At 41.1% G+C, this 26,802-nt stretch overlaps 1 protein-coding gene across 1 annotated transcript in view; it reads left to right on the top strand.

The window, feature by feature from the left end:
- The first annotated feature begins 2,781 nt into the window (after positions 1 to 2,781).
- The window catches only part of LOC137873258 (protein jagged-1b), a 44,663-nt gene continuing 20,642 nt past the window's right edge, over positions 2,782 to 26,802 (top strand). The window contains exons 1-3 of the mRNA XM_068711537.1: positions 2,782 to 3,571; positions 8,536 to 8,883; positions 26,440 to 26,497. Coding sequence (XP_068567638.1) covers positions 3,413 to 3,571; positions 8,536 to 8,883; positions 26,440 to 26,497 — 565 coding nt within the window. The 5' untranslated portion in view covers positions 2,782 to 3,412. The remainder of the gene's footprint in view (positions 3,572 to 8,535; positions 8,884 to 26,439; positions 26,498 to 26,802) is intronic.

Below are 26,802 nucleotides of genomic sequence, written 5' to 3'. Positions count from 1 at the left end.
AAGAAACAAGTCCATGTCAGAAAGCCATCAAATTTAACTGAACTGCACCAATTCTGTCAAGAGGAGTGGTCAAAGATTCAACGAGAAGCTTGCCAGAAGCTTGTGGATGGCTACCAAAAGCGCCTAATTGAAGTGAAAATGGCCATGGGACATGTAACCAAATATTAGCACTGCTGTATGTATATTTTTGACCCAGCAGATTTGATCACTTTTTCTGTTAACCCATAATAAAGTCATGAAAGAACCAAACTTCATGAATGTTTTTTGTGACAAAGAAGTATCTGTTCCAATCACTCTATCAGAGAAAAATCAGAGTTGTAGAAATAACTGGAAACTCAAGAGAGCCATGACATTATGTTCTTTACAAGTGTATGTAAACTTTTGACCACAACTGTATATGCATGTGTATATGTACATACACACAGATAAATCTATAGTAGTTAAATTCACTGTAAAACTGCATTGCTATAAATTTTCAAAATCATATTTTTCAAATGAACTACAAAATTAAAGCTGTCAGGTAAATTTAGTGAAGTGAATAGAACAGTACTTTTCTTCATAATGTAGTGGAGTTAAAGTATTGGGTAGCATAACAAACATGTCATAATTCTGATTATGCTGTAGACCTCTTTCCATAAACACTATGAGTAAACTGATGTGATATTTAATGAACGCAAATGGGAACAATTGTCTTGAGTTTGCCAATTAGTAAATGCCTGCTGTGTGTTGTGCAGCACACCCTCAAAGGCCTCTACACAAGTAATTACAGGCCAATAAGGACTACCACCTCCCCTCAAAGGCTGGATTCATGAGTGCGGGGCGGAGTGATGTGTGAATCCAGCCTGAAAAGCTTAATTTAGACTCTCACTGCGCTGCGGCAGGCGCACACTGGGCCTCCCTGTTGTGGACTTAAACTGTGGCCGGAGTAGTTGTCTTCAGGTCAGCTCAACAGTGTACACAGAAATGCACATTCTTCTGTAGTTTCCCAAGCCTTTCCACACTCCCTTATTTTGCCTTGAGAAAGCGCTGACCTTAGCCACAAGGGCGCCATGTGTGAGTGAGTGTCGCATGCTCTTGGCAACACGCCGAGTGCCTTTCCATTCACCAACACAGTGATCTTTCAGTTGCAGGGACTGAAAGGCAACTGCTACGTATCCGGTGGGCTAGGTTTGGGAGTTGTGTCTGTGAGTGAGCTCAAACATCAGCTGGTGACGGTGCATAATCTGTATCCACGGGCACTTTTTGCTTTTTTAAGATGGTGTTTACTTAAACCCAACCCACAGACCGGCCAGTGGGCCAGTCATTATTTAAGGTATACTGACATTAAAACTAACTTCTAAAACTGTATGTGTGTATGAGAGTTTTTCTTTTTAGACAGATTGTTTTTGACGCTTAAGAGCAGAAATTGACATAAACAGCACAGAATGGTCACGTGCACCAGAAGCTCCCAGCTATATTATCTTAAGACTTAAATGGTGATTCTGCCCAAATGCACACATGTGACCATTAGATGGTGCCAAATACATTCTATGTAACAAAAACCCACAGAGTTTGAAGGTTGCTGTTTTTTATTGAGTCCAGCTCAGGTGAACCACACACACACACACACACACACACACACACACACACACACACACACACACACACACACACACACACACACACAGCAGCTTCTGAGCAGACCCAGTCATATCTGCGTGTTTCCGGATGGTTCGTTAGGATTCAGCTCATGTTTTGGAGGTCACTGCTCCGCTATGCAAATCAACCCCTCTGCTCCTTAAGAGCCCTCTGTTCTGCTCCGGGGGTCACTGCAGAGCGCCGGGCCGCTGAAAACACCAGCGGTTGTCAGGGAAGCTCTTGAGCAACAAACTCGTGGAGGAGGGAGACAGAATCTCATTAGATTTCCTCCGATGAAGAAGGTACATTGTGTGGAGGTCAATGCATCCAACAAGACGAGCTCCGGAAGTCAGATGTGGAAAGTATGCCATGTGACCGGTGCCAATATTCAAAGGAAGCCTAGATGCCCCACAATTCTCTTTTATATCCATGCGCTCACCCGGTTAGTATTTATTGCAGCCGGCGGCATCATAAAGCGGCGGCATGTTCCCACAGCCGACAAGTCTAATCATAAATGTGGTTATGACAATCAGGTGCGTGTATAGACACCTGTGCCACGCGTAACTATCATCTTTAATATAAACTCTCCAAAGCTGCAGTTTCGTTTCTTTTTTCCTGTTAGTTTTTTGTCAATATATTTGTCACTTTCGTGTCACCATCTGTAGCAGAGTGGTATTTTAATTACGGAGGGCTTCAGCTTCAAGCGTCCATAGAAACGTTCCCGTTCAGAGGCCACCCGAGCCTGAGCAAAACTGTGACGAGCAGTTAATTGGTGCGGCGGCGCTTTGAAGCGAGCCGCGGGACAGCAGGGCTCTGCAACCGGAGGAGACGAACCAGCGAGGTGCCACAAAAGGTAGAGAGGAAACGGTAAACCCACAGAGGAGAACTGAAACGCATTCGGGATAATCCCATGCGTACATGTGACATACTTAGAAGAAAAAACAAGTTTGGGAGGGTTGGTCCGCAGGTTGCGCAGTGTAGCGAGAGAAGGATGAGCGAATTGGTGCGCGCTGGGAACCATCCGGACAAGAGTTGAAAGGCGGATATTCCCTGCCTCAGGACACACCCTCCATGCTCTCTCTCTCTCTCTCTCTCTCTCTCTCTCTCTCTCTCTCTCTCTCTCTCTCTCATTGTTTCCCACACTGACTCTGTTGCCGCCGGGCTTCGTATCGGGTTAACAACTGACCAACCACCGGCTTAGATGAGAGAAGCGCAAAGTGAAATCATTCCCCTGGAGAGACGCAACTTCGGTGCCGGCTTTCATGCACTCATCACGAAGTAGGACGAACATAGATGTTTGGGATTTTTTTAAAAAGTCTTTTTGTGCGTGAATCAGGCTTGAAGAGAGACCGAAGAAGAAGAGAGAGTGTGAGCTCATTTGGATAAGAGTTCAAGTCAAGTGAGCCGGCAGATTGGACCTTTTAAAGCCTCTTAACTCAGGTGGTGGGAGGAATACAGCGCAAAGGGGAGCGTGTTTGCGTGTTTGTGTGTTTATGTGTTTGTGTGCATGTGCATGTGTCATTCCCAGTGGAAATCCACCCCGGACACAGCGGCAAGGGGTTGATCAGGTGTGCGTTTTATGAGGTGGGTGGGTAGGGGGGATACATCCAAGCGGAGACAGAGGTAGTTATGGTTTCTCTGACCTGGACGCGATGAAGTGGCTCTGCGTGAGTTTCAGGGTTTAAGAACCGGAGAGGAGGAGAGCTGGGCGGACTGACGGACGCAGGGAGGGAGGAGGAGGAGAGGGACACACCGCCAAAGCGCAGAACACGGTCCCCGATCCCCTGACGCAGGGATGGAGAGTACAGGAGCGCACAGGGTAACTGGTCTCGATTCCAGAAACGGGAGCGGAAAGATCACTGCGAGGCCAGGCACGAGGGGTGACCGACACCGGGGACACCTCCACCTGCAGCGGACTGTGATTTTTCTGGTCGCGCTCACGATACAACCGCAGGTAAGCCACCGATTAAGTGCTATTTCGGGCGGCATGTACTTAAACCCCCGGAGCTGACTTTTAATGTGGTTCAGTCTGTATTTCTTATCACAGCTGCGTGAAAACTGTCAATAATGGAGTCTACACACACACACACGCACGCACACACCCTGTCCCTTCCCTCTTTGTGCTGCCCTCATTCTGCTCCTACATGGCGCTGTGCCCACCTGTTGTTTCTGCCCGCTGGTGTCTATTATCCCACGCAAGACTAGCACTACTGTAGTCCTGTTTTAGAAGGGCTGCAAATGTCACAGCAAAAATGTGTATTGGCATATGAATATTTAAGCAGGGTCACGGTTATTTTTAGTATTATAGAGGTTAGTGTTTATTACTCCATTGTTCGTAAACAAAAAGTATATAATGAGGCGTACAACACACAAACCAAGCATAATTTAAACAGAACAATTGGTTATTATTTAGATACAACCTTTTTTTTCAGGGACTGTGATGGCTCCTCAGTAAAGACGATAAATAGCTCCTTAATTTCGCATCACACACCCTCTGTTCAGTGTCCACTGCTTGCAGCAGCTGCATCTGCTGTTATTTTTACATTATTTGCAATATAGACACTCTTTGACTGTTTTCTATCCCCTCGATCTTAACATCTCGTTGACTTTCTTTTGTGTGTTACTGTGCGTTCTACAAAACAGCATATAGTCACTGCAGCAACTTGTCAGTGATTCAGACAAGCATTAGCTTAAGGCATTATGGACATTATTTTTGGTAGAATGGAAATGCTTTGGATATGCCAACATAATATTGTGCATGAAGGCGAAAACCCACAAAACATTTTTCAGGTTTTTGCCCTGCAAGCTGTCAGCTGCTGCTGCTGCTGGCCTGATCAGGATGTCTGTGATGTGTGACAGGATCCACCAGTAGCAAGAACAGGCACAGAGGTGCTTAAAAGTGTGCATGTGCTGTGTGTGTCTGTGTCTGTGTGTGCATGTTTTTTTCTAAACACTAAGCTTACATTCAGCATCTGTGTCTTGGGTGTGTGTGGAGCCTGGGGCCACAGCCGAATAAACTCCGGGGCGTGTGAATGTTGAACGTTCGGGCAGCTCTGCGTGTCTCTCTCTGCACCTCTGCAACCTCCTCACAGCTGAGGAACAACACTCTCCACTCCCTCCATTCTCTGACCGCACTGCAGTGAGAAACACACACTCTGGATCCTCTGCTACTGCCGGGGACTATTTATCAATGCAGAAGACAGGACATCATGTTCACGAGGACATACTCAGACCTGCTTACAGAGTGAAGCTTATTGACTGTCCAGCGTGATGTCTGTTGTCCAGGTTTAGTCTCACCAAGGCTCAAACTGCAGCACAGCGTGAGCCTTGGGGATACTGTGACAACGTGAGTTTCAGTCTGTCAGATTCAAAAGGTTAAATTTGGTTAGTCAACACTTTATCATCAGCTTTCTCTCAAATGTGTCACGCATCAGGAGCATAAACTGTTTCACATACAATAGAGCTTGTATTTGTCATAGTCTTTATAAGCAAGTGATTTGAATACTCAGGAAACCTGTTGTTCTAACTGGAAATCCCTCAGGACATCAATGTGTTGAGATGTGCTGAGGTGTTGAGAAGCTCATAGCTGCCAATATTTGTATTATCAATTAATATGCCAGATACTTTCTATCATTCGGTCCATAAAATGTCAGAAAATAAAATGCTGAGACAAGTCAAAGATAACTTCTATAAAAAGCTCATTTTGTCTGAACAATAATTCTAAAACCAAAGATATTCAGATGAAGAAAAACATTCACTCTTGGCATTTTAGAGGCTGATACAGACATTTTTTCCACATTTTTCAATGTAAAATTACTTAAATCATGAATTGATCATCAACATTGTTTCCCATACATTTTCTGTTGATCAAATAATAGATTAATAAAGTCATTGTTTCAGCTCATTGACATTTAAAAGACCACAAAAATGTTTTTGAATGTAGTAATATCTTTTCAAATAGAATTGTCTGTAATATTTAGACACAAAGAAACTCAGTTTAACTGTTCACAGCAATGGTCTGTGGATTACCATGAGTAACCTTGTCATTTTCAAGATATTTGATATTTTAAACATATTGATCAGACTTAACATTTCATTTCATTGATTTTTTGTTTGCTTTGTACTGTCTGACTGTTGTACTGTTGTGAACGATAGCTGCAGCACTTAAGATGAAGAATTGTGCTTTATTATTGGGGTTTCATGGTTTTTAACTTTTCCTTTAGACTTGCATTCAAACTGCTGCTCTACTTTCTAACGGTCTCGCCTGCCTTTTACAGTGAAACAGAGATCAGGAAGTGACCCGTGAATGTGTTTAGATGGAGAGGATTTGTTTGTGAGCCACTCTGAGTTTTATATGTAGTGATCCTTTAACTGCCCAACGCTCTCCTGCAGAGACTTGGCTTTGTCTCTCTCTCCCTCTCTCTCTCTGTCTGTCTCTCGCTCCCTCTCTCTCCCTCTCTCTGTCTCTCTCCCTGTGTCTGTCTCTCTCTCTCTCTGGTGAGTCCGAGCGCTGAAATGCTGGTATGCAGGGAATGGCTCGGGCAGCGAGAGGAGGAGAGGAAGAAAGGAGGATGTAGAGTGATGAGCGCCACTGTATCTCCACAAGCCTTTTGATGTAGACCAGTTCCCCCCCCACCCCCCATGCCCCTGACCCCTCCCACCTCACCCCCTCAACCCCTCTCGGCTCAGGGACAGGGGCATGAGAGGGACACACAAACCAAACACAATGGAGCGACTGAGATTCTGGCTCGATGTCGGGCGGCAGACACATGAGACTAAGAGCTTGTTGGTTGTAGTGATTTCTGTCCATGATGAAGCGTACAACACCGCTGGGGATACATGACTCTACTTCCTGGACCTAATGAGCAATAATTAAGCTCAATGATTGTGCGAGGATGTTGAAAAGGGCTATGAATTATTCAGATTTATTCATCACTTGAGGTTGCATGGCAAACTGAGATAACAGTGGCTTCATTTATGTTGTATTTGCAATTGTTGGAAGAAGCCAAAGCTTCATGCTGCTACAGTGACACACACACACACACACACACACACACACACACACACACACACGCATGCACGCACGCATGCATGCATAAACCTGACCCCAATGCTCTGAGACTCCCAGGGGGTCTTGTTAACTCTAGTGTGTGTGTGTGTGTGTGTGTGTGTGTGTGTGTGTCTCCTCCACCCATCTTTAAACAGGGAGGGAACACAGAGAAAAGAAAGGGAGGCAGATGAAAAGGAGCATGGCAACATTGCAGAAAAGAGTTGATAACCACAGAAAGAGAAATGACAGGAGGGTTACAGCTCATAGAGAAAGAAGGAAGGAGGAGGAGTCGTCCCCCCCCCCCCCCCCCCCCAGTGTCTTCCTCTCCTGGGAAGAGAGAGTGAGGAATAAGAAGGGAGTGGTGGTGACACACAGGTGAAGTAAAGAACAAAAAAGAAAAACAATGAAGTTGAGAGATAAATGGTTTTATGTCGGGCAGTGTGTCTCTGCATGATTTGGATGGAAAAGTTAAAGGTCAAGCAAAGTTGTGGGAATCAAAATCATGTCCTCATTCATTTTTTTCTCTCTCTCACTCACTTGTCTGACGACTGTTGTCTTGCTACATACTGATAAACACATGATACAGAGCAGACATGCAGGCTGCTGCTGATTCCCAGAAATAGTGAGACAGCACATTGCAGGAAATATGAAAATCTGCCCTCAAACACTTTATGAATTGAGGTATTTTATTATGATGTTTTTATCAGATGAAATTCCTGTTTTCTATTTTATCGAATGAAGGACAAGATGTATAAATTGAGTGTGAGGGGATTGTGGTTCTTTTCTCGGTTTACAGTGTTTAGTCCCATGCATCTGTCATTAATAACGTTGCTGATTTTTCTGTCATTGTGGAAAAAACGGGTGGTTCTGTACAGAAGTTGCCAAACCATCATTTTAAATTTTGTGGCCAAAAATGGGATTTAGTGTCCTGGCTGTTGCAAAAGACCACTGCAGCTAAAGGTTTGTGTGTCCTTACAGTGGTCAACAATTACTTCTGATGAGCAGCAATACCTCAGCAAGAAACAGCCTCCATGTATTACTAAACACCAAAAGTTAGAGGAACAGCTCAACATTTTATTTCTTGTGGCGACTAAGTTAAGAAGTTTGATACCACTCTCATGTCTGTACAGCAAATATATAGCTACAGCCATAGCCTTTAGCTTAGCATAGCTCAAAGACTGGAAAGAGGGAACCAGCTAGCTTGGATCTGTCTAAGTGATCCCGGTTAGAGGTGCTTAGGAGCACCTCTAAAGCTTATTCATTTACACGTAATATCTTGATTTTTTAATCTGTAAACTGAACGCTGATTTATGGTTGTACAGGAGATTATGTGCTGCATATGTCTTGATTATTCTGTAATCTCTGCTGAAAGTCACATCTTCACATGTAACTCTCGGCAAGAAAGCTCATAAGTGTTTTCCCAACGTGGCGCTCTATTCCTTGAAAACGTTCTGTTCTACAGAGACTTGAAATCCCGTCCAGTTTCAAATTAGCTTCTGTTACACTCGCTTTCATTTGTCACTAAAAACTTCTTTCATCTGTCTTTCTTAAATGCTTTCTGTCCATTTCCGAAGCTTAATTGGTATCTACAACTTTCCTAGACAGCAAAACTCAGCACATTAAAACCCACACCACCAAACACACGCTCTAAACTCTCCTCTACCATCGAGGCAGCCATCTTTAAAAGGTTTTCACACAACCTAAACTTACCCTTAAATTTCAGCTGTTGATGTTTGATGATTTTGCATCCGTGAGAACTTGCATACTGTAGTTGCTTGTGTTTCCATGCACTGCCTTTGTTTAATAACAGATCATATATTAATGTAACTCTCTCCTCTCCTCTCGGCTCCTCCTCTCTCTGGACTCAGGTTGTGTGTGCAGTCGGTATGTTCGAGCTTCAGATCCACTACTTTGAGAACCCCCTCGGACTTCTGCAGAGTGGAGACTGCTGTGACCTGCAGGCCAGTGGTGGGCAGCGCTGCTCTGCCAGGGACCAATGTGACACTTTCTTCAAGGCCTGCCTCAAGGAGTACCAGGCCCGGGTCGTTCCAATTGGAGCCTGCACCTTCGGGTTGGGCAGCACGGGGATCCTGGGTGGAAACTCCCAGTCGCTCTACCATCGAGGACACGATGGAGGAGGAGGAGGAGGAGGAGGAGGAGGAGGAGAGGATGGGTCTAATGGACACATTGTCATTCCCTTCAAATACGCGTGGCCAGTAAGTACAGGGGCAGTGCTGGTTATCAGTATGGTTACCAAGGGAACAGACTACGCTTCAAGTACAATACACTCAAAGTGAAGCTAGAGTTGAATAACAATGACACTCATAGTTCAGACTTGCATGCTTTTACACCTTTTCTGTTCTTTGTCTGGGTATGGGTGAGAGTACTGGAGGTTATTTTAAATGTATATGGTATATCACAGTATCTGTTTCGGTACAGAAAAATGCCCTTGTAAAGTTAATGTCTGGACTGCCTGCTAATAGAAAGTCAAATTTCATGGAGAAATTAAATTTTTTAGTGATTGCCTTGACTGATATAGTGACAAACAAATTGTGGATCAAATTATAGCAGAGGTGGGCCAACTTGCCTAAAACAAAGACCACCACCACAAAGAATGAATACAATTTCCTGAAATCAAATATTAATCCCAATATAGATAAAGCAGTAGCGCTATTTCACACAGCTGTTGTTTGGACTAATAGTTCACCTGCAAAACTAATCACATTCCCATCAGCCTCAGCTGTACTTTGTATTTAGTGTTAATTGGTGAATGTCAGCATGCTAACACGCTAAACTGAGATGGTGGACATGGAAAAAATTGTGCCTGTTAGCATCAACGTGTGATCATGGTTTGTGATGTTAGCATTTAGCTTAAAGCACAGCTGTGACGTGTCTTCAGAGCTCTACAAATCATTCAGATTAAACAATTTGCAGAGAAAAACGTTTGGTCAAACTAAGGCCATAACCATGTCAAGTGTTCATATCATCATTAGAATTCTTATGTCAAAAGACATAAACCGTTTAGACGTCATCTAAATGATTGATCAGATGCTTTACCCTCAGCTAGACATTTTCCTGGATTCACAATATTTTATAAAAAAACACAATGTGATTACAGTGATAAAAGAAATTACTCCACAATATTACAGAATCTCATTATATTTATGTGCAGTAAGGTTTCTCATCCCTTGATCTTCTCAGATTTGTATCTTTTTCTTCCTCTGGATATTTCTGTCCTCTTTCTCCCTTCTTTCCTCCATCCATCCTGAACTTTCTGCACTCAAAACCTTTCGGTCCTCCGGGGCGTATTGAACGCTGCTTGCTGCTTCATCTTGTGTCCTCGTTAAAGAGCAGACCAATTAATCTTGCATTAGCACCCCCAGTAAGTGAGTGTAGCTGAGATAATCGATCATTCAATCCACCTTTCTCTCCTCCTCCTGCCCTCCATCTCTCTCTTTTCTTTAGGTTTTTCTCCAAATAAATTCAGGAAGAAGCTAAAAAAAAAAACCTCATGTCTTTATATGGCGCTTCAAGCAAAACAGTGTTTGATAGCCCGTATTGCCAAATACCGGTGACGATAATCGTGATATTTAAAAAATGAAATATTGATATCCTCCTCCTCCTTCAATAATGCAGTGCCTCTTAAACAATGCGTTTGTACAGTTACGTTAACAGACTCTCACTCCAGCTCCATACACATATATTTTCAGTTTAATTAATTTGCCAAAAAAGGAGGCAAAACGCACAATAAACAAAGTTAAAGACAAATTTGACTGATACTGAGATAAAAAAATTACTATAGTATCATTATCGTGAATTATTTGGGCCATGATAATTATGTAATGAAAATTTGATATTGCGACAGCCATAGCCCATATAAAACAGTATTTCTGCATTGTTCTTTACTGTTATTTATATATAATTTAAGCACATTGTTATGCATTAGAGCGGAAACCATTAGTCGATTAACTATTTTTATAGTCACTAAATTGTTTCAGTCAATTTTAGCCCCAAATGATCACAGATTCGAGCATCTCAAACTTGAACATTTTGTGATTTTTTGTTTATTGTATGATACTGAACTGAACTTCTTTGTGGGTGTTGACTGTTGATTGGACAAAACAAACAATTTGAAGACATCAACTAGGTTTAACTATTTTCTGAGGTTTTACATACCAAGCCCTAAAAATAAAAGGTAAAGAAAATATGGTGCAGTCCTAATATACTATATATATATATATATGATCATTCCACCTTGTTTTGTTTGCTTTGATCCCTGAAATCTTTACAAGGAAAGTTAGAAACAGTAACACAAATATTCTCATATGGCAGAGCTCTTAAAGTCTAATAATCCATCAGTCCATCCCTCCATCATCACCAATTGGAGTTGCTTCTTTACTGGACTCTTTATTGCTGCAATTAATACTTGTTTATCAATAAAACTAGAGTTAGAGGGAATCCCTTTAAAGCGACTTGGCAGGGACAAGAAGGAGTGAGCCACAATTTTTCTGCGGATTGCAGAGGTTTTGTTTGCTCCTTAGTATTTCCTCCTGCAGTCTTTCCTTTCTTTTAGCCTTTGATCGCTCTCAGCATGGTTGACTTCTTTCTCATAATGAAAGTATAACAGAAATGGCAACAAAAGGCCTTGTGGCTCTGGTACGATTCATATTGTGCTGTAATAATGTTTCTAATATTGCACAAAACCCAAGTGAAGCTTCAGCACGACACACATACACTCCTGATGTATCCACGTTGACATGAGCACACACGCAGACACACACACTCACACATACGAGAATGTAACACAGAGTTGGCTTGTTTCTTCTTCTCGATTAGTATCAGCCCATTTACCTGTGAGACTCTCTGTCCCAGAGCCAATTATCTTCCCTTATCTGTATACAGTTTGCTTCTGTGTGCGCTTCAGTGTGTGTGCATCATGCATACTGCATGTGTGTGCCACACGGTTTTGCCTGTATGTTGGGGAGGTGTGTGATTGGCAGGTAAAGGAGTGTGAGAAAGTTCTCCATCAGAAAGTCTACCTGGATCAGTTTCAGGGCTGGGCTGCAGAGATGGTGGGGGGGAGAGAGAGCGAGTGACATAGAGAGAGAGCGAGTGACATAGAGAGTGAGAGAGAGAGAGCAAGAGAGAGAGCGGGGACACACAGTGGCAGCGTGCATTTTGGGCTGAAAGACTCCCTTTATCCGCATGGCCATTTCTGAGGGAGGGAGGAAGGGAGGGTGATCCCCCTGCCCCAGGTGAGGGGATGAACAGGTGAGCATAGTCATTATGAGGAAAGGTGAGCTCTTTCCGTCCCCTGCCCTCCCTCACTTGTTCTTTCTCCCACTAATCTCTTCAGGGAAATGTGCGCAGTCGCATGTGTGTGTCTGTGAATGTGAGCAAAGTTGTAATTTGTTGTGGGGTTTTTTTTGCGTATAATGTCATCCAGATTTCAGGGGAGGTTTTATCCCTGTTAGGTTGCTGTAAGTCTGTGCTGTGATTGCTCTGGTTACTGATGTCTCACTTTTTTACCAGCCAGTTACTGTAAACAACTGGTTTTCTCTGTTTATCTGTATCATGTGAGTCTCATGTACAGTCTTAATACACCAAACAAAAGATCCAGTGCCCTGTCCGAAGCAACGGCAGTAATACATATGGACAGTTAATGGTACGAATATGTTTGTGTAAGAATACTTTGTATTGAATAATGTGTAGGCTATGATGATTTATAATGCTTACTCATAATCTCCCAGTAGATTTTCTCTGCCCTCAAAAACTGAAAAAGTCCATTTTTAAACCTGCAAAAGTTTTCTTGAACTGTGGACAGAACAAGTCCAAACATCAAATCACCCTCAGCAGCCTCTTAAAGACTGTATTAGAAGACTAGTTTGATATTTTGGGTAATTTTGGGCACTTATTTGTTTTGTTGCTGAGAGTTAGACGATATGACCGGTTACCCAACACAGCAGTAAACAGCTAGCTAAGCTCTGTCCAGTGTTTAAAAATAAGCCTGTCCTCATTTGATTGAGGCTGGCTAACTGCCCCCCCCCCCTACTTCCAGTCTTAATGCTAAGCTAAGCTAACCACCTCACAGCCCCTGCTCCGCAGTCTCCTTTATATGCAGACAAGAGTAGCATTAATCGTTGAGTGGATGAATTTTACAGATATGTCACTAAAGCTGCCACCTCTTAGTCGATTAGTCGACAAATCGGTCATTTTGGTCTTAGTCGACTAAGATCCCTGAGGTCAGTTAGTTGGTTTTTATGCTTTTTTTCATGCTGAATGACTTATTGCCAAGAAACTAACGAACACTTCTCTGGTAAATACAAGATGTAGAGTGGTGTTTTTGTGTGATTCTTTGTGGAGAAACTCTGTTTTACAGATTAAATCAATCAACTATAATAAGAAAGGTGACTGTGCTAAGTGGAGAGCTGAATTGTAAGTTGCTTTGGATAAAAGCATCTGCTAAATGACTGTACTTTAATGTAATGTGATAATCGACTAATCGAGTGTTAGCTGACTAAGAATTTCTTTTGTCGAGGAGTCAAGGAACTATAATGACAGGATTTGATGCAATGTCTTTGCTGTTTACCTCGTCCAGATTTTGCTTTGCCTCCTATCATCGATCTTACAGATACTCTAAGGGTCGTATCTTCATTTTGACCACAGCGATAGAATCACAGACACTCAGAGGTCTGGGATGTTTTAACTGCTGCGCCTCCGCTGAGACGGGAAAAGTTCATAAATGCAAAGTCATTTGTTTAAGCCCTCTCTCTGCTGCTGGTTTTACTGTTGAATCTGTTTGGATGATGTGGGGAACGGAGCGAACTGCCAAGCGAGAGTGCTCAGTTTGTTTATCTGACAAAAGTGTTTGTCAGGAGGGTGAATGGAAAGTTAAAGAGAAGGTAAGCTGGCAGGTCCACAGGGCAAAACTAATGACCAGGTGGTGCTTATTTGTCAGTCTATATGTCTAAATTCTGTGCAAGACAACTGCTTACCAGACATTGTTGGAACTAAATCTGATGTTTCCTGACCTTTTGTCCCTCAGAAGTAGTTCATCAAGCTCTGGTTAAAGCCTGCTCTTTTGTTAAAAGGACCTGTGACAAATGACAATATGATAGGTGCTATAGAAATACTGTTAATGTGAAATGAATGGAGTGAAGTCCCCACCGTTTATAATCCTCATGTCAAGTTTTAAAACTCATTCATGGTCAGGTTCACGGCCAGAGGCCATAGCTGACTGTTGCTGCGAGACTCTCACATTGGGCTGAAAGTGTGTGCACTAATGTCTGCGTGTGTGTGTGTGTGTGTATCAATTGTCCCATGTTCCAAACATGGGACATGGGTGTAGGTCTGTAGCATATCTCATGACATTGTTTGTGAAAAGACACATTGTATTGTTGAGTTTGTTCCAGTGTCATTCGTTGATGCTTTGAGCACCACAGATCACATTCCTTTCATTTGTGTTGTGTTGGCGGCAGATGTGTTAGAGGCAGATAACTGAGAACCTCAACATATAAAACAAGCTATCTTCAGCCTGCATTGAGGTGAACAAAGCACTTCCTCCTCAGTGAAATTCTTGTCAGGCAGCTTCTTGACGCAGAGCTCTGAGTTCAACATGCAAAGTGCGGCAGTCATGCAAATAGGTTCAGGTGTAGCTGCAGTGAGTCTTCTTCCCATCAGTCTCTGTCTGTTATTCTGCTTTCCCTGTGTTCTTAAGAAATATAAATAGAAAAGTTCCTACAATAAAAATCACACTTAAGTAAAAGTACAGAAGTATTATCAACAAAATGTTCGGTTTGAATTAGCAGTAACTTTGCCACAGACACCCGCTTCGTAATACTACAAATATATAACCATTGCAATACTTTCATCAGTGGTCCATAGGCTCAATCACCATTGTGTTACCTCCTTTAGTGTTTGATAATGACTTAACAGACATTTTTTTTAAATGAAAATCTTTGAGATTGCCACTTTAATTAGACTTCAAACTGTTTAGATTTAATCATCTAAGATGTTTAAAAGGAAATTCTCTCTTTGGTGGAGCTGATAACATCTCATAAACAGCCCTATATAGCTGGAACAAATTTAGAGACAATAAATAGTCCGGCATGTAGCCAATTGTCGTCTCTATCCTTTTTATTGAGGTAAAACAAATGATATATAATGTGTTGAGTTACTGATTAGATGAGCAAGTAGGTGGATTGTGTTGCCTTTGCACAGAGCCAGGCTAGATGTTTCACCCTGTTTCCAGTCTTAATGCTAAGCTAAGCTAACCGCCTGCTGCCTGTAGCTTCATATTAAGCGGACAGATAAGAGAGAGGTGTCAATATTTTCATCTAACTCTCTGCAAGAAGGCAAATAAACATTTTTTCCAAAATGTCAAAACTGAACTTTAAATGTAAAAATCTTAATCAAAAAGTAACCAGTTGGCCTAGTTGTCAGGTAAATGGAGTAAAAAACACAATATATCAGTTCAATATAGTACTTGAGTTAATGTATTTAGTGACCTTCCATCACTGAAACTGATCAGAAGAGACTTGATCATATCAGACACACACACACACACACACTCTCTCACACACACGTGTAACCTGTGCATTCCTGCTGTGTGGGAGCCGAACAGGAGGAAGTCAGTGAAGGGAAACGAAAGGAGAGGAGAATAGTTGGAGCTTTCTTTCTTTCCAGAGTCTCTCTTTCACTCTTTCTCCTCCTGTCGTTTGAGCTCTCCTGTCTTTTGTCCCTTAATTGACTCTCCTACGCAGCCTTGCATACCTGTATGTACGCTGATACTGTTGTGCACATCGTTTGTACACACAAACCTGCAGACTTGTATACACACACACACACACACACACACACACACACACACACACATAACACACACACACACACACACACACACACACACACACACACACACACACACACACACACACACACACACACACTTTTAGTCTACCCCAAACACACAGATCAGGAATTCATCAGCCAGCAACACACAAAACACAAAGAAGGTTAATTCTTCTGGGATCTGAAGCTTGTGCTTTTTAGAGATAAGTTAATAACTCGGGGGGGTAAACGTCTCAAGGGAAGCGTGTTTTAATGATTTCATTTGTGTGCAAATTGGATTGAGGGTGGGAGTTTCTTTATTAGGAGAGAAAAGAGGAAGAGGTGCCTTGATTTACATGATCTCAGTGAAATTACAGTCTCTGGTTGTCATTGTGTGTCATTGAAGGTATGGTATACAATCCTTTAAATATCTACACGGATGTAATCACAGCAAATAGTTGACTTTCTTCGCCATCGATTTCTTTCTCTTCTTGTCATATCTCATCACCCTCCTTCCTCCACCTCCAACAGCTCCCACACACACCCTCTAACGCTCTCTCTCACTCATTGTAAACCCTTTGTTCTCCGTGTCACTGCCCTCCAGTGATGTTCAGCCACATCACGTTCCGGTGGATTACACAGAGCAGGCAGAGATATACTATAGCTGTCATAGATCCTCCCTCTTCTCTCTCCGGGGTTTCTTGTGTTGCCCAAAACTTGACAGGAGCAACCACAAACATTTCATTGAGCCGTCACATAATGAAACATATTCTGACCAGAGTTCTGAGTAATGACTAATCCTGTCCCATAATGCCTCTCCACCTCTGCTCTGTCAGTCCTGTCAACTGAGATACATTATCCTTATTGTAGCAAAATACTGTAGCACATATCACGGAAAAGGCATTTTTCTTATGTTGACAGATACTCTGGTGATATATATTCTGAGAGGAGGTTCAGCCATTGGAGAGTAGGTGACTGGATTCCCAATTAAGGAGAATAGTTTCCATGGCGATGGCTAGAGACAAACGTAAAGATGTATTGCTTGTTATTATTAAATGTTACAGGTCGCCGAGAAGGCAGATGGAATAATTGACAATGAAAATAATCGTTTGTTGCCCTTATCTGTCTACCTATCTAAACCAAGTGGTGTTTTCATGCTTTCATTCCACTGTTGTTCTCTAATATTTCTCTCACTATTTTTCTCTCACGTCAATTTGAGACCAATAAGTTAGGGTTGTCATAGAAAATTGATGCGCCTCCTTTTTAAAATAGAAATATCAGACGTGTAGGGTTTGGATTTCACAGTTTGGCTCAGACGGTCAAAAGTAACCACATGACAATCTTCATAGAGATCCCTTAAATGTAAAATTCCTTCAATTTGTTTATCAAGACTGTAGAAATGCGGGCACACACACTGTTAACACACACCATCCTGTGCAGACACACACCACTCCCAGACTATGTTCTCTCTCATAATGCCTCTCTCTGAAAGTCCACCCGTGGATGTGAAGCATCCAGACAAGGTAATTTCCTGCGGAAGTCGGAGAAGAGGAGGGGGGGGGGTTTGGAGGGGATGAGGGCAAGCGGTCTGGGCTGTGATGGGGAATGTGAGGGAGTGAGGGGATGATGGTGTAAATAGTTAAGATTAATGAGCCAAAGGGTAAAGTTGATTTAAGCGCTGTGGAGGAGAGACTGAGTATCGAAAAAGGAAGTGAGAGTCGGGAGGGTTTAGTGGATGATCTCAGTGTGGGGCACAGATGTTCTGGGTAGGGGTGCAGATGTGTGTCTGTCATAATGTCTTACTCGCCCTGGTGAGAGAGTCATAAACAGCAGGAGGTAAAGGAGGGGAGTCTGGCTCACCTACAGTTTTGCTGTTGATTGGTGTGCATTGTCCCTGCAAAATAAATAAACAAATAAATAAAATAAATGATGGGGAGGACCGGGTGAAGATGGGGCAGGACGACATGGAGGATTAGGGCATGGCATGTTGAGAGGCCTCTGTTGTTCCACTATAGTTCACTTTAAGTCAGTTAACTCTGCAGGAATGTGACAGTCAGAGAGGGACAGACAGTAGTGGAAAGTAACTAAGTGATTTACTTAAGTATGATTTTTAGGTACTTTATACTTCTATTCCACTACAGGGAAATATGGTACTTTTTACATCAGTATATTGATCAGCCTTGACAGCTACTAGTTACTTTAACATTAAATAAGCACTCTATAAAGAAGAAGCAAGTCTATGAGTTGCAGTTCCATCAGAGTGGAATTTCTTCTTTAAATGTTTTAGACAATAGGTACTCAAAATGAAAATTAATAATATGTAATTTGTTGATTCCCTTTAGAACGACACATAGGTACGTTTTTTTTACTGACAATTTAATTATGTGACAACTCTCTGGTTGTTTGGTGGCTTATGAAAAGATCATAGTTTGGGTTGAAATAAGTATTGTGTTAAGGTTAGGGGACCATCATTATGGTTACAATAATAGCCGGTTAAGGTCAGGGAACTGATCATGGCTTAAAGATGTCAAATTATCAAATTTTTAACAAAAAAAAGAAGAATGGGAGGAAAGTCCAAAGGTAAATGGGGTGACCGTGGCTAAGTGGAGAGCAGGGCTGCCTTTCAATCAGAAGGTTGGTGGTTCGATCCCCTGCTCTACTAGTCTCATGTCAATGTGTCTTTGAGCAACCCCAAAATTGCTCCCGTAGCTGCATCTATGGTGTGTAGATTGATACTTGTAAATCATTTTGGAAAAAAGGGTCTGCTAAATGACTGTAATTCAAATACAGATTTGTGCAGCAAAAGTTAGATTTTTATTCTTTACAACCACATTAATCATCTCACGATCCCTCAAATATATCCTGTGATTCTTTGGAGGGGCCCAACCCCAATGTTGAGAGCCACTGGACTAAACTACCTAACTAGTAGATCCACCTTTAGCAGCTACAAAAATAACATGCTGCTTACACATTGAAGCATCAATCTCATAATGATATGTATATATTAATACATAAATACAATAAGGGAAACTTTACTGCAGAATGAGTACTTTTACTTTTGATACTTTGATATCGCTGACTTGTAATGAAAGATTTTTACAAGATCATATTCTAATTAAAGAATCTGAGTACTTCTTCAACCACTGGGTACGGAGAGTTGATGATGATGAAGATGGTATCTGGTGGTGGGTGAAGAGGGGAAGATAAAGTTGACTGCTAATTATGTCCAGAAGGAAAGAAAAACAAAAGAGATGTCAAGAATGCGAGAACAGAAACATTTAATTATAGGGACGGGGTCATGGGAGCAGGGTGGGGTGGACGGCTGCACACCGGGGGCCTGAGTCCACATCTCGTGCTGTGTGTGTGTGTGTGTGTGTGTGTGTGTATGTATGTGTATGTGTGTTTTTTTTACCTGAGGGCAGGAAGATGGATAATACCCGCAGAGACTTTGGAAATTCACAAATTATCCACCCTAAAGTCACATCTGTCTCGCTCTCCTGTGTTTTGGACACTCCTTGATACAAAGAGATTGATTTTTCTTCTGTATTATTGTAAGCGAAGAATCGATCAATAACACAATAATCATGTTTGACACAAGGCTGCTTTAATCGTGAGTCTGTGGGGAGCCTCAGTGTCCAGATAACATTTTATTTTATTCTTTAGTGGAGTGGAAAACAGTCTGAAATATATCATATTTTCAGCTGTTTGCAGCATTCTAACACAACATGAAACTGACAACAAGGTTCTATATCTACTGTATGAGCTTTGCCACTGGAATAGTAATGGCATTGTTACTGTGGTTACCTCCACCACTAATTTGCTGTGCAGGTGAGGTGTCAGCCATCCAATCGGGCTCAGGCACAGCTGCTGCCATGACAACTGTTTGCATGTTTGTGTGTGTGTGTGTGTTCATGTGAGTTGTCTTTTGTGTTTGTAAATTTGCGAGTCTGTAATTACTTCAGCTTTCTGACGCTAAGAGTGAGAGTTGCCAGGTGCACAAAGTCAACCAGCTCACCTGCAGAAGATTATGAATATTAAAAGTTATTTTAATTTGCTGTTCATTTTATTTTCTCCTTCAGCTACACATCAAGTATTATATATATATATATATATATATATATATATATATAATAGTCGTTTAGTTTCATGCCTATATGTGCGTGTATGCATGAAAGATTTCTATGGTGCTGCACTGATGTTTTATATGTACACAAAGGCTTAAGTGCATTTGTTTAATTACTGTATGTAGACTTTACTTGATGCTTCTGAGTTCGGACCTGCAGAGATAAGCGTGTGGCAGTTGATTATATATTACGATTTATGCTGTTTGATTAGCTATGGAGACCCAAAACTGGACAAAATAAATATAAGATTATCAGACGTGTCAAAAATGCAGCTAAATAATACTGAATTATTTAATAATAAAATAATGTTAAAACTAATCGAAAGATTTCTAATTTTCCTTTAAACTCCAGTTTGTAAAAAAACAAACAAGAGGAAAGCTTTTTATTTTCTCACTGAGTTGATAACATGAATTAAAACTTTTAATTTAAAACGGCATCTCTCACCCTTAACTAATCACGGCTCTGGACGTACATGGGCACTTCTCATTATCATTAATGCATTCAGGAAATTGGAAATAGTCAGGGAGTGGAAATGTTGTCTGGTGAAAATAGGGGATGGATAAATGTTAAAGAACAAGATGATTACAAATGAAAGTGAGCTATGTAAAAGATAGCATAATACATTTTAACATAGTGTAATAATTTCCAAAGAAGTTTATAAAACATATGTTATTTGTTATTAATTATAGGGAAAATAGAGACAGTGTTTAATTGGTACACTTCCAGTCACTTAATTCTAGTAAATAACTTGCACTTCAGGTAAGCTGAACATGAAACATGAAAATGTGAAATTTGTCTGAACACAAGCTTACAATTCAACACATTCAATAACAGCCAAGAGTCTCCAAAATAAATTAATGAATATTTAATTTTCTTTCAATATGGTTCTAATTGCTATTTTTATTATAACAATGTATCAAATTACAATGTGAAAATATAGTATTATGTGAAAGGGGTTGTTCGTAGAGAGGTTTATCCCTTGAATCTGTAGCTCCTCTTGGCTTTGCAAGTTTCATCTCATTGTTTAGCTGTCTGGCTGCAACTTTACTGTTTTGTTTCACTACCTGCTCAGCTTCAAACAGCAGGTAGACAGAGTTAGCAGCTAGCTGGTGAACATAGTGGCGCATTTATCAGCTAAAGAGTCAGATATTTCTCTCAGAAGTTGGTGCAGACCAAAAACGTTTGTAAAAAATTATAAATGTCTTTCCAACAAACAGGAAACCTACAAACCCAAAGAATAAAGTGTAGTGTTACCCATCCAGTTTCTGGCCTCCATAGCTGGTAGTTAACTTTGAATGATTAAAGCACCAAAGCCTCTTGTCTAAAATGATAAATGGCACATGTTGTTTACTACAATCTCTATTGTAGTATGTAGACTAATATTTTCAGGGCTCAATCAAAGCATTGTGGCATATGGAAAAATAAAGATTAGCAATCTAGCCTGGTAATATTGGATGCCTGTGTGTCTCTGAATTGCGTATGTGTGTGTAAGTGTGTATGTATTAGTGTGTGTGAGCTCTGAGGGGAAATTCCTCTCTCAGGGCTGGGAGTTCTTCCTGTCGTAGAGCTGTGTTTGTACAGCCTGGCTTTGTCGGGATATCCTACCCTGCCCATGTCTGAGAGAGAGAGAGAGAGAGAGAGAGAGAGAGAGAGAGAGAGAGAGAGGGAGAGATGGAGGGATGGAAGGGGGGAGAGAGGGGCACCTATAGGGGGTGGGGGGTGGGAGGGCTGGAGAGTAAGGAGTCAGGCGGAGAAACTAGAGAACTAGAGGAATGACAGAGGCAGTGGTGGAAGTTTATAAACCTTCATTAAATAGAATTAGACATGCCATCACAACTGTCTGCACAGTGGTTTGAATTAGCATCTAATCTAGAGCTTTACTGCTGTTAGACTAATGTGAGGCTGGAGGCGAAGGGACGGGGACAGACGACCAGAAAGCCTGCAGCCAGGGACGAGTCATCATCAGGACTAACTCTCTTGTTTTGATGTACTGTTTTTTGGGAAACCCCTGTTCTCTCCGGCCATGGCAGGCACAGACCATCTGCACATGTCATGACTGGCACCAATCAGAGTGAGAACTGATTCAAAATGTGGTTGTTTCTGTACAAGAGCCCTCTGAGTGGAAACAGTTTAGATGGAAAGAAAAGGAAACAGTCAAAAAAGTGCATTAAAAATATCCACTTACGCTCAAAGATACTTTCTCATTTGCTATAGTCGTGTTCTTCTATACACAAAACTGGTATATGATTACTAGTCTGATTATCTGATAATTTTTTATACAAATCAATATTTGGACAGATTTAAAAGTTATAAAAACATATTGAAAACATAAAGTCTCACATAGTATTACACATAACTGTAAACAGTTATTTGAGAGAATGTGCAGCGTTTAAACAGGATACTAGACTGTATATTTCTCCATTAAATAGTCAAACAAGCTATAACTGCACCAGAGTTGAAGCCATTGCCCTCTTTCAAAAAGAAAATCACGTTGGATACTTTTCGCAAGAACCCTTTTGAATTTGTCAAACACAGGTGTAACTAATTAACTAATTATACATGTCTGCATTGCATTGCCTTAATTGCTGGAACAGAGCACATCACTAATGTTATTAGTTCCACCTGCGCTGTTCCTTCTGTATTCTGTCTACTGAAATAGTCAATAAATAATTTTCATTTGGAAACAATAATGAAACAAGAGGACTCTAATGCTATCAAGGCTATAGTGATTAAGGTTGGTAATATAAAAAAGTGTGAACAACTGACCCGTAAAAGGTTTTTCATTTTAATTTCACGGGGGCAAGTCATTGTAAAATTCAAATCATACTTTATCAGGAAAAAAAGACACATTTCAGCTCTGAACTGTGGAAGAAGGCATAAAAATACATGTTTTTAGAAGGACTTTTGTCCCCTGCTGAACCAATCCTCAATGTTCTCTCTAATTATCCCTCCACACACACACACACACACACACACACACACACACACACACACACACACATGCATACAGTACGCACATTCCCATGATGTTGTTTCCCTGCTGTCATCACTTTGGCCATTATCTCCACAAATGGCCCAAATAGCACTGCGATTTCGTTTGAGTCAAACTAAGGTAAAAATATCCCTCCATCATTGACTTTGATGTTATCAGCTTCTTCTTAGTGATGTTTACTGTTTAAATTGTCCTCTCTGTGCATGTCCACTTTCCCTCTAATGGCCTCAGAGCTCTCTGACGTCACAGACTTTGTGATTGCAAAACAAATTGCTTTGGTGTCTGTGTGAATGTTAGAGTGTTCTGGAAAGGTTGTCAGGAAGGGTTTATTGTGGGTGATTCTCCTAATCTTTTTACTCACATATTCCGAGTCTTATCAGCGGTTGTTGTTGTGATTTTAACTTGGTAACCATGGTTAGTTTGACCCCTCTGGGATGCCATACAGAACCACCAATCTTAGCAACAGGGCTTACCATGTATACGCCCTTCCTGTTTTAATGACAATTTCATAACTTACCTGGCTGTGTGCACTTGTGGGTGCAGAGGTGAGGGTGTGAGGGAGGGCTGAATGAGAGAGAACAAAAGAAAAGCAAGAGGCTCTGGACTTCCCACAGGTCTTAACCAGCCATAACAATTGGTTGCGGGTAGAAAGAGGGAGAGGCGCATACGGTGGATGGAAGGAAGGGTGAGGGAAGAGGGAGGGCGATTGGAAAGATGATAAGGCTAAGAGGTCTGTGAGCAGGCCAACGGTGAGGTAATGCTGTGTGTGCATTTTGTTGTAGTGGTTCATCATAAAAAATAAAAAAATCGCTCAGTCTCGAGCAGCATTTTTACGCAGTGTCGAGCTGAAGACTACAAGTTTGAAAATTGAAAGAAAAGTCTGGGGCGTGTGGAGTTAGAAAGAGGATAGTTTGCAATATTGCATTGTGGGTAATGGAGGCACCAGCCAGGTTTTGCGAGGAAGAGGAAGCTGTGGAATAATATAGACAATATCTCTGGTTTTGCTGTATCAATTTTGATCTATTTAGAGATTGACATGGTGCTAAATGCTTAATCAGCATAATAGGCCGACTCGTTTAAGGATTTAACCAGTGTATTGTTACCCTGTACCATAAAGTATTGACTAGTTTAGATGTATGAGAAGTTATCAGTTCTACCAAAGAGATGTTTTCGCTCTAAATAGTTCTGATTATTTTTATTTAATTGTTTGAGGCCCAAAGAGGGCGAATTAAACAACATTTCCCAAACAATTAATACAAATTTGTCTACTACAATATAATTTTTGTCTTATACCACATTAATCATTTCACGTGGAGGAGCTTCAACCCTTAGGGTTGGGAACCACTGGACTTCATTATCTGTTTTTGAAGTGGTTAAAACAGTAAAATCTTTTACTTATGATACATAAACGTGATACTTTTAAGTATCTGAATACTTCTTAAACCTCTGATTCTGTAGAACTAACGTGATTATCATTGACTGCAGGATCTCACAGTATAAAGATGTAAATCATGAATACTAAACACTGCTTCAGGTGAGAGTTTTAATGATTCCAGCTGGTCCATCTGTGGGCTACCTGCTATCTGCCGGCCTTAATGAAGCGGCTGCAAGCCCTCTGCAACCTAGTACATCTCATTAGCTCCATGACATCTGTGTGTGTGTGTGTGTGTGTGTTTGTGTGTGTGTGTGTGTGTGTGGGTGTTCTTCCCCTTCAACATTTAAAAAAAAAAAAAATCTTCTCACCTCTCGTTTCTTCTGTGATCTCTCTTGTATCACGTCATCTTTTGTTTCACCTTCCTCCGACCTATTTGTTCTTCATTTTTGAAAATCTGACAAACTCCAGGAGTCTCACGAATCGTTACTGCTCCACAGCCGCCACAGTTACATTTCTCCTCTACCTTTCTTTGACCTTTTTCTTTACATACCCCCGACATAATTAGTCTTTCTACCCCTTTTCTCAGTAATTTTCTCCTTCTGTACAGTCACTTTTCCTCCTCATCTGTTGCAGTACAGATATACTGGATGTACCTCCACTTGGAACGAATCCCTGACTCAGTGTTCTCCACTCCAATTTTCTCCCCCCTAACATTTTGCACCTTCCCTGCAACTCTTCATCTTCTCTTCTCCTGGCGTGTCACCTCTAGCTAACGGTGGCGCTGCTGCTGACCTCCTGCCTTTAACCTCCCTACGAATCCCTTACTCACCTCCTGTGTCCATCTCCTGCTTCCTATACAGTATCTATCTCCCTCCCTCAGTCAGATTCCTCTCCTCCCACTCATCCCCCCCTCTGCCAGTTTACGGCTTCGCAGCAGAGACGTGACTACACATCCATGTAGCCCTTTAGTTTAGGAGGAACCTTACCCACAATGCACACGGAGGAGGGATTTGCATGATAGGCGATGGTGCGTTTCACAGAAGGAGGAATGGATGGATGGAGACAGAGAGTTGTAGAGGGAAAGTGTTGGTCTGAATTATTCATTGGTCTATAAGATAAGCGAATGCATCAGAAAAGAGAAAAGCATAAGAAAAAAACACCTGTCCTCTGTTATCTCTCCAGAGTGTGATATCTCTGGAAGCTGAAAGTCATCATTTGAAGATGTCCAGCTTGTGCCAGACTCCTCTGCTTGTGTAATGCACTTTATATAGGCTGAGTTTATCTTTACATAAAGATATGCATTTTAATAAATGCATATATGCATATAATAAATGATAATTATTTTAAGATTTTGTCACACTGTAAATGCTACAGGCAACAACCCCGTTTATCCAGGATTAGCCTGCATTCAGAAGTGCAGGACACAAAGACTCATCATATCTGCTCCAAGAGTGTATTCTTTAAATTGAACAGTTTTTTTTAGGATGTCATCTCTCTCCACACTGAACCGACGGTCCGTCTCTCTCTGCATGGCTGCAGGTTGAGGTTTTCTTGAATCAGCACCCGGCTGCAGCCTTGACTTCTTCAGGCAGTGAATCACTTCTGCTTTTTTTTCAAAGCTCAGGCAACGATCGAAACACACAAACACTTTCCACAGCGGTGGAATGAAAGTGCATTTAATCAAGTACTGCATCCGAGAACAGTTTTAACGCCATCATACTTGAGTATTTTTATCATTACTTTTTGAGTATTTAATGCTGCTTTATACTTCTACACTTTATTTCACTGCTGTATTTACTACTTACCTTTCAGATTAAAATTTTAAAACATATATCAGTTTGTATTATATGATCCATTTGTACAGATGATGTATGATGTAAGCTGTTAAAATTAGCTTAATGTTGACAATTTTAAAATGTGCTCACATGTTAATGCATCAGTAAAAATATAACACGCTGAATTGTGCAATTTTGCATAGTTATTACTTTTACTTTTTGCTTCTAATAATTGTACACTTTAGTCTAATAATACTAGTAATCTAAGTAAATATTACTTGTAATAAAGTAAAAGATCTCTATAGTTTTTCCACCACTTATTTAAATGCTTAATTTTAATCCTCCTTTTACATTGAAGGACATTATATAGACAGGACAGGAGAGGTCATATACACCCACGAACAGAATGTGATGCCCTTTAGGCAATCAAAGATCAGTATCAGTAATCGACATTCATGTCCTAGCACACTGATATTTGCATCCAGGAACTGGTACTTCAGTTACTCGGAAAAGGTTCATCCATGTAAAAAGCTCATCTCTCTGTTAAAGACTTATCTTTGGCCTTCATCAACACAAACCAGAGAATTGATTTTTGTTGATTAATATGTATATTTGTGTATATAATGTGTATATTTGGCACCTGTTAAACAGGTTCTCTCTGTGTGTTTTCTTCACAGAAGTCCTTCTCTTTGGTGTTGGAGGCTCTGGACTATGACAACGACACATCAGAATCAGGTGAAGCTGCAGTGTGTGTGTTTGTGTGTCTGTATGCCTTTCTAACCATGTGTCGATGTTTTGAATGTGTGTATGATTATCTCCTCCTTCTTAGATGTATTCTGCCTGTTTTTAAGTTTGAGGGCTACTTAGCCAAAGTGGATAACAGCTATATGAGTTATAAAATCTAAAATGTCATGCTTTTCTGGATGATTATATTCACTGCCTCTATGTCAGATTAAAACCAGATAGATAATCTGGTCAAAAAGGGAACATAAGCTACTTAGCTTTTAGCATGACTAGTTGGTGTTACCCTTTTTTCTCCT

Source organism: Cebidichthys violaceus, unplaced genomic scaffold (assembly GCF_023349555.1).
Source record: "Cebidichthys violaceus isolate CVI_PGR_0920_01 unplaced genomic scaffold, fCebVio1.0.p SCAF_1, whole genome shotgun sequence".
NCBI lineage: Eukaryota > Metazoa > Chordata > Actinopteri > Perciformes > Stichaeidae > Cebidichthys > Cebidichthys violaceus.
Note: the sequence above shows the minus strand (reverse complement) of the source record. Positions and strands in the feature narration are given on the sequence as shown.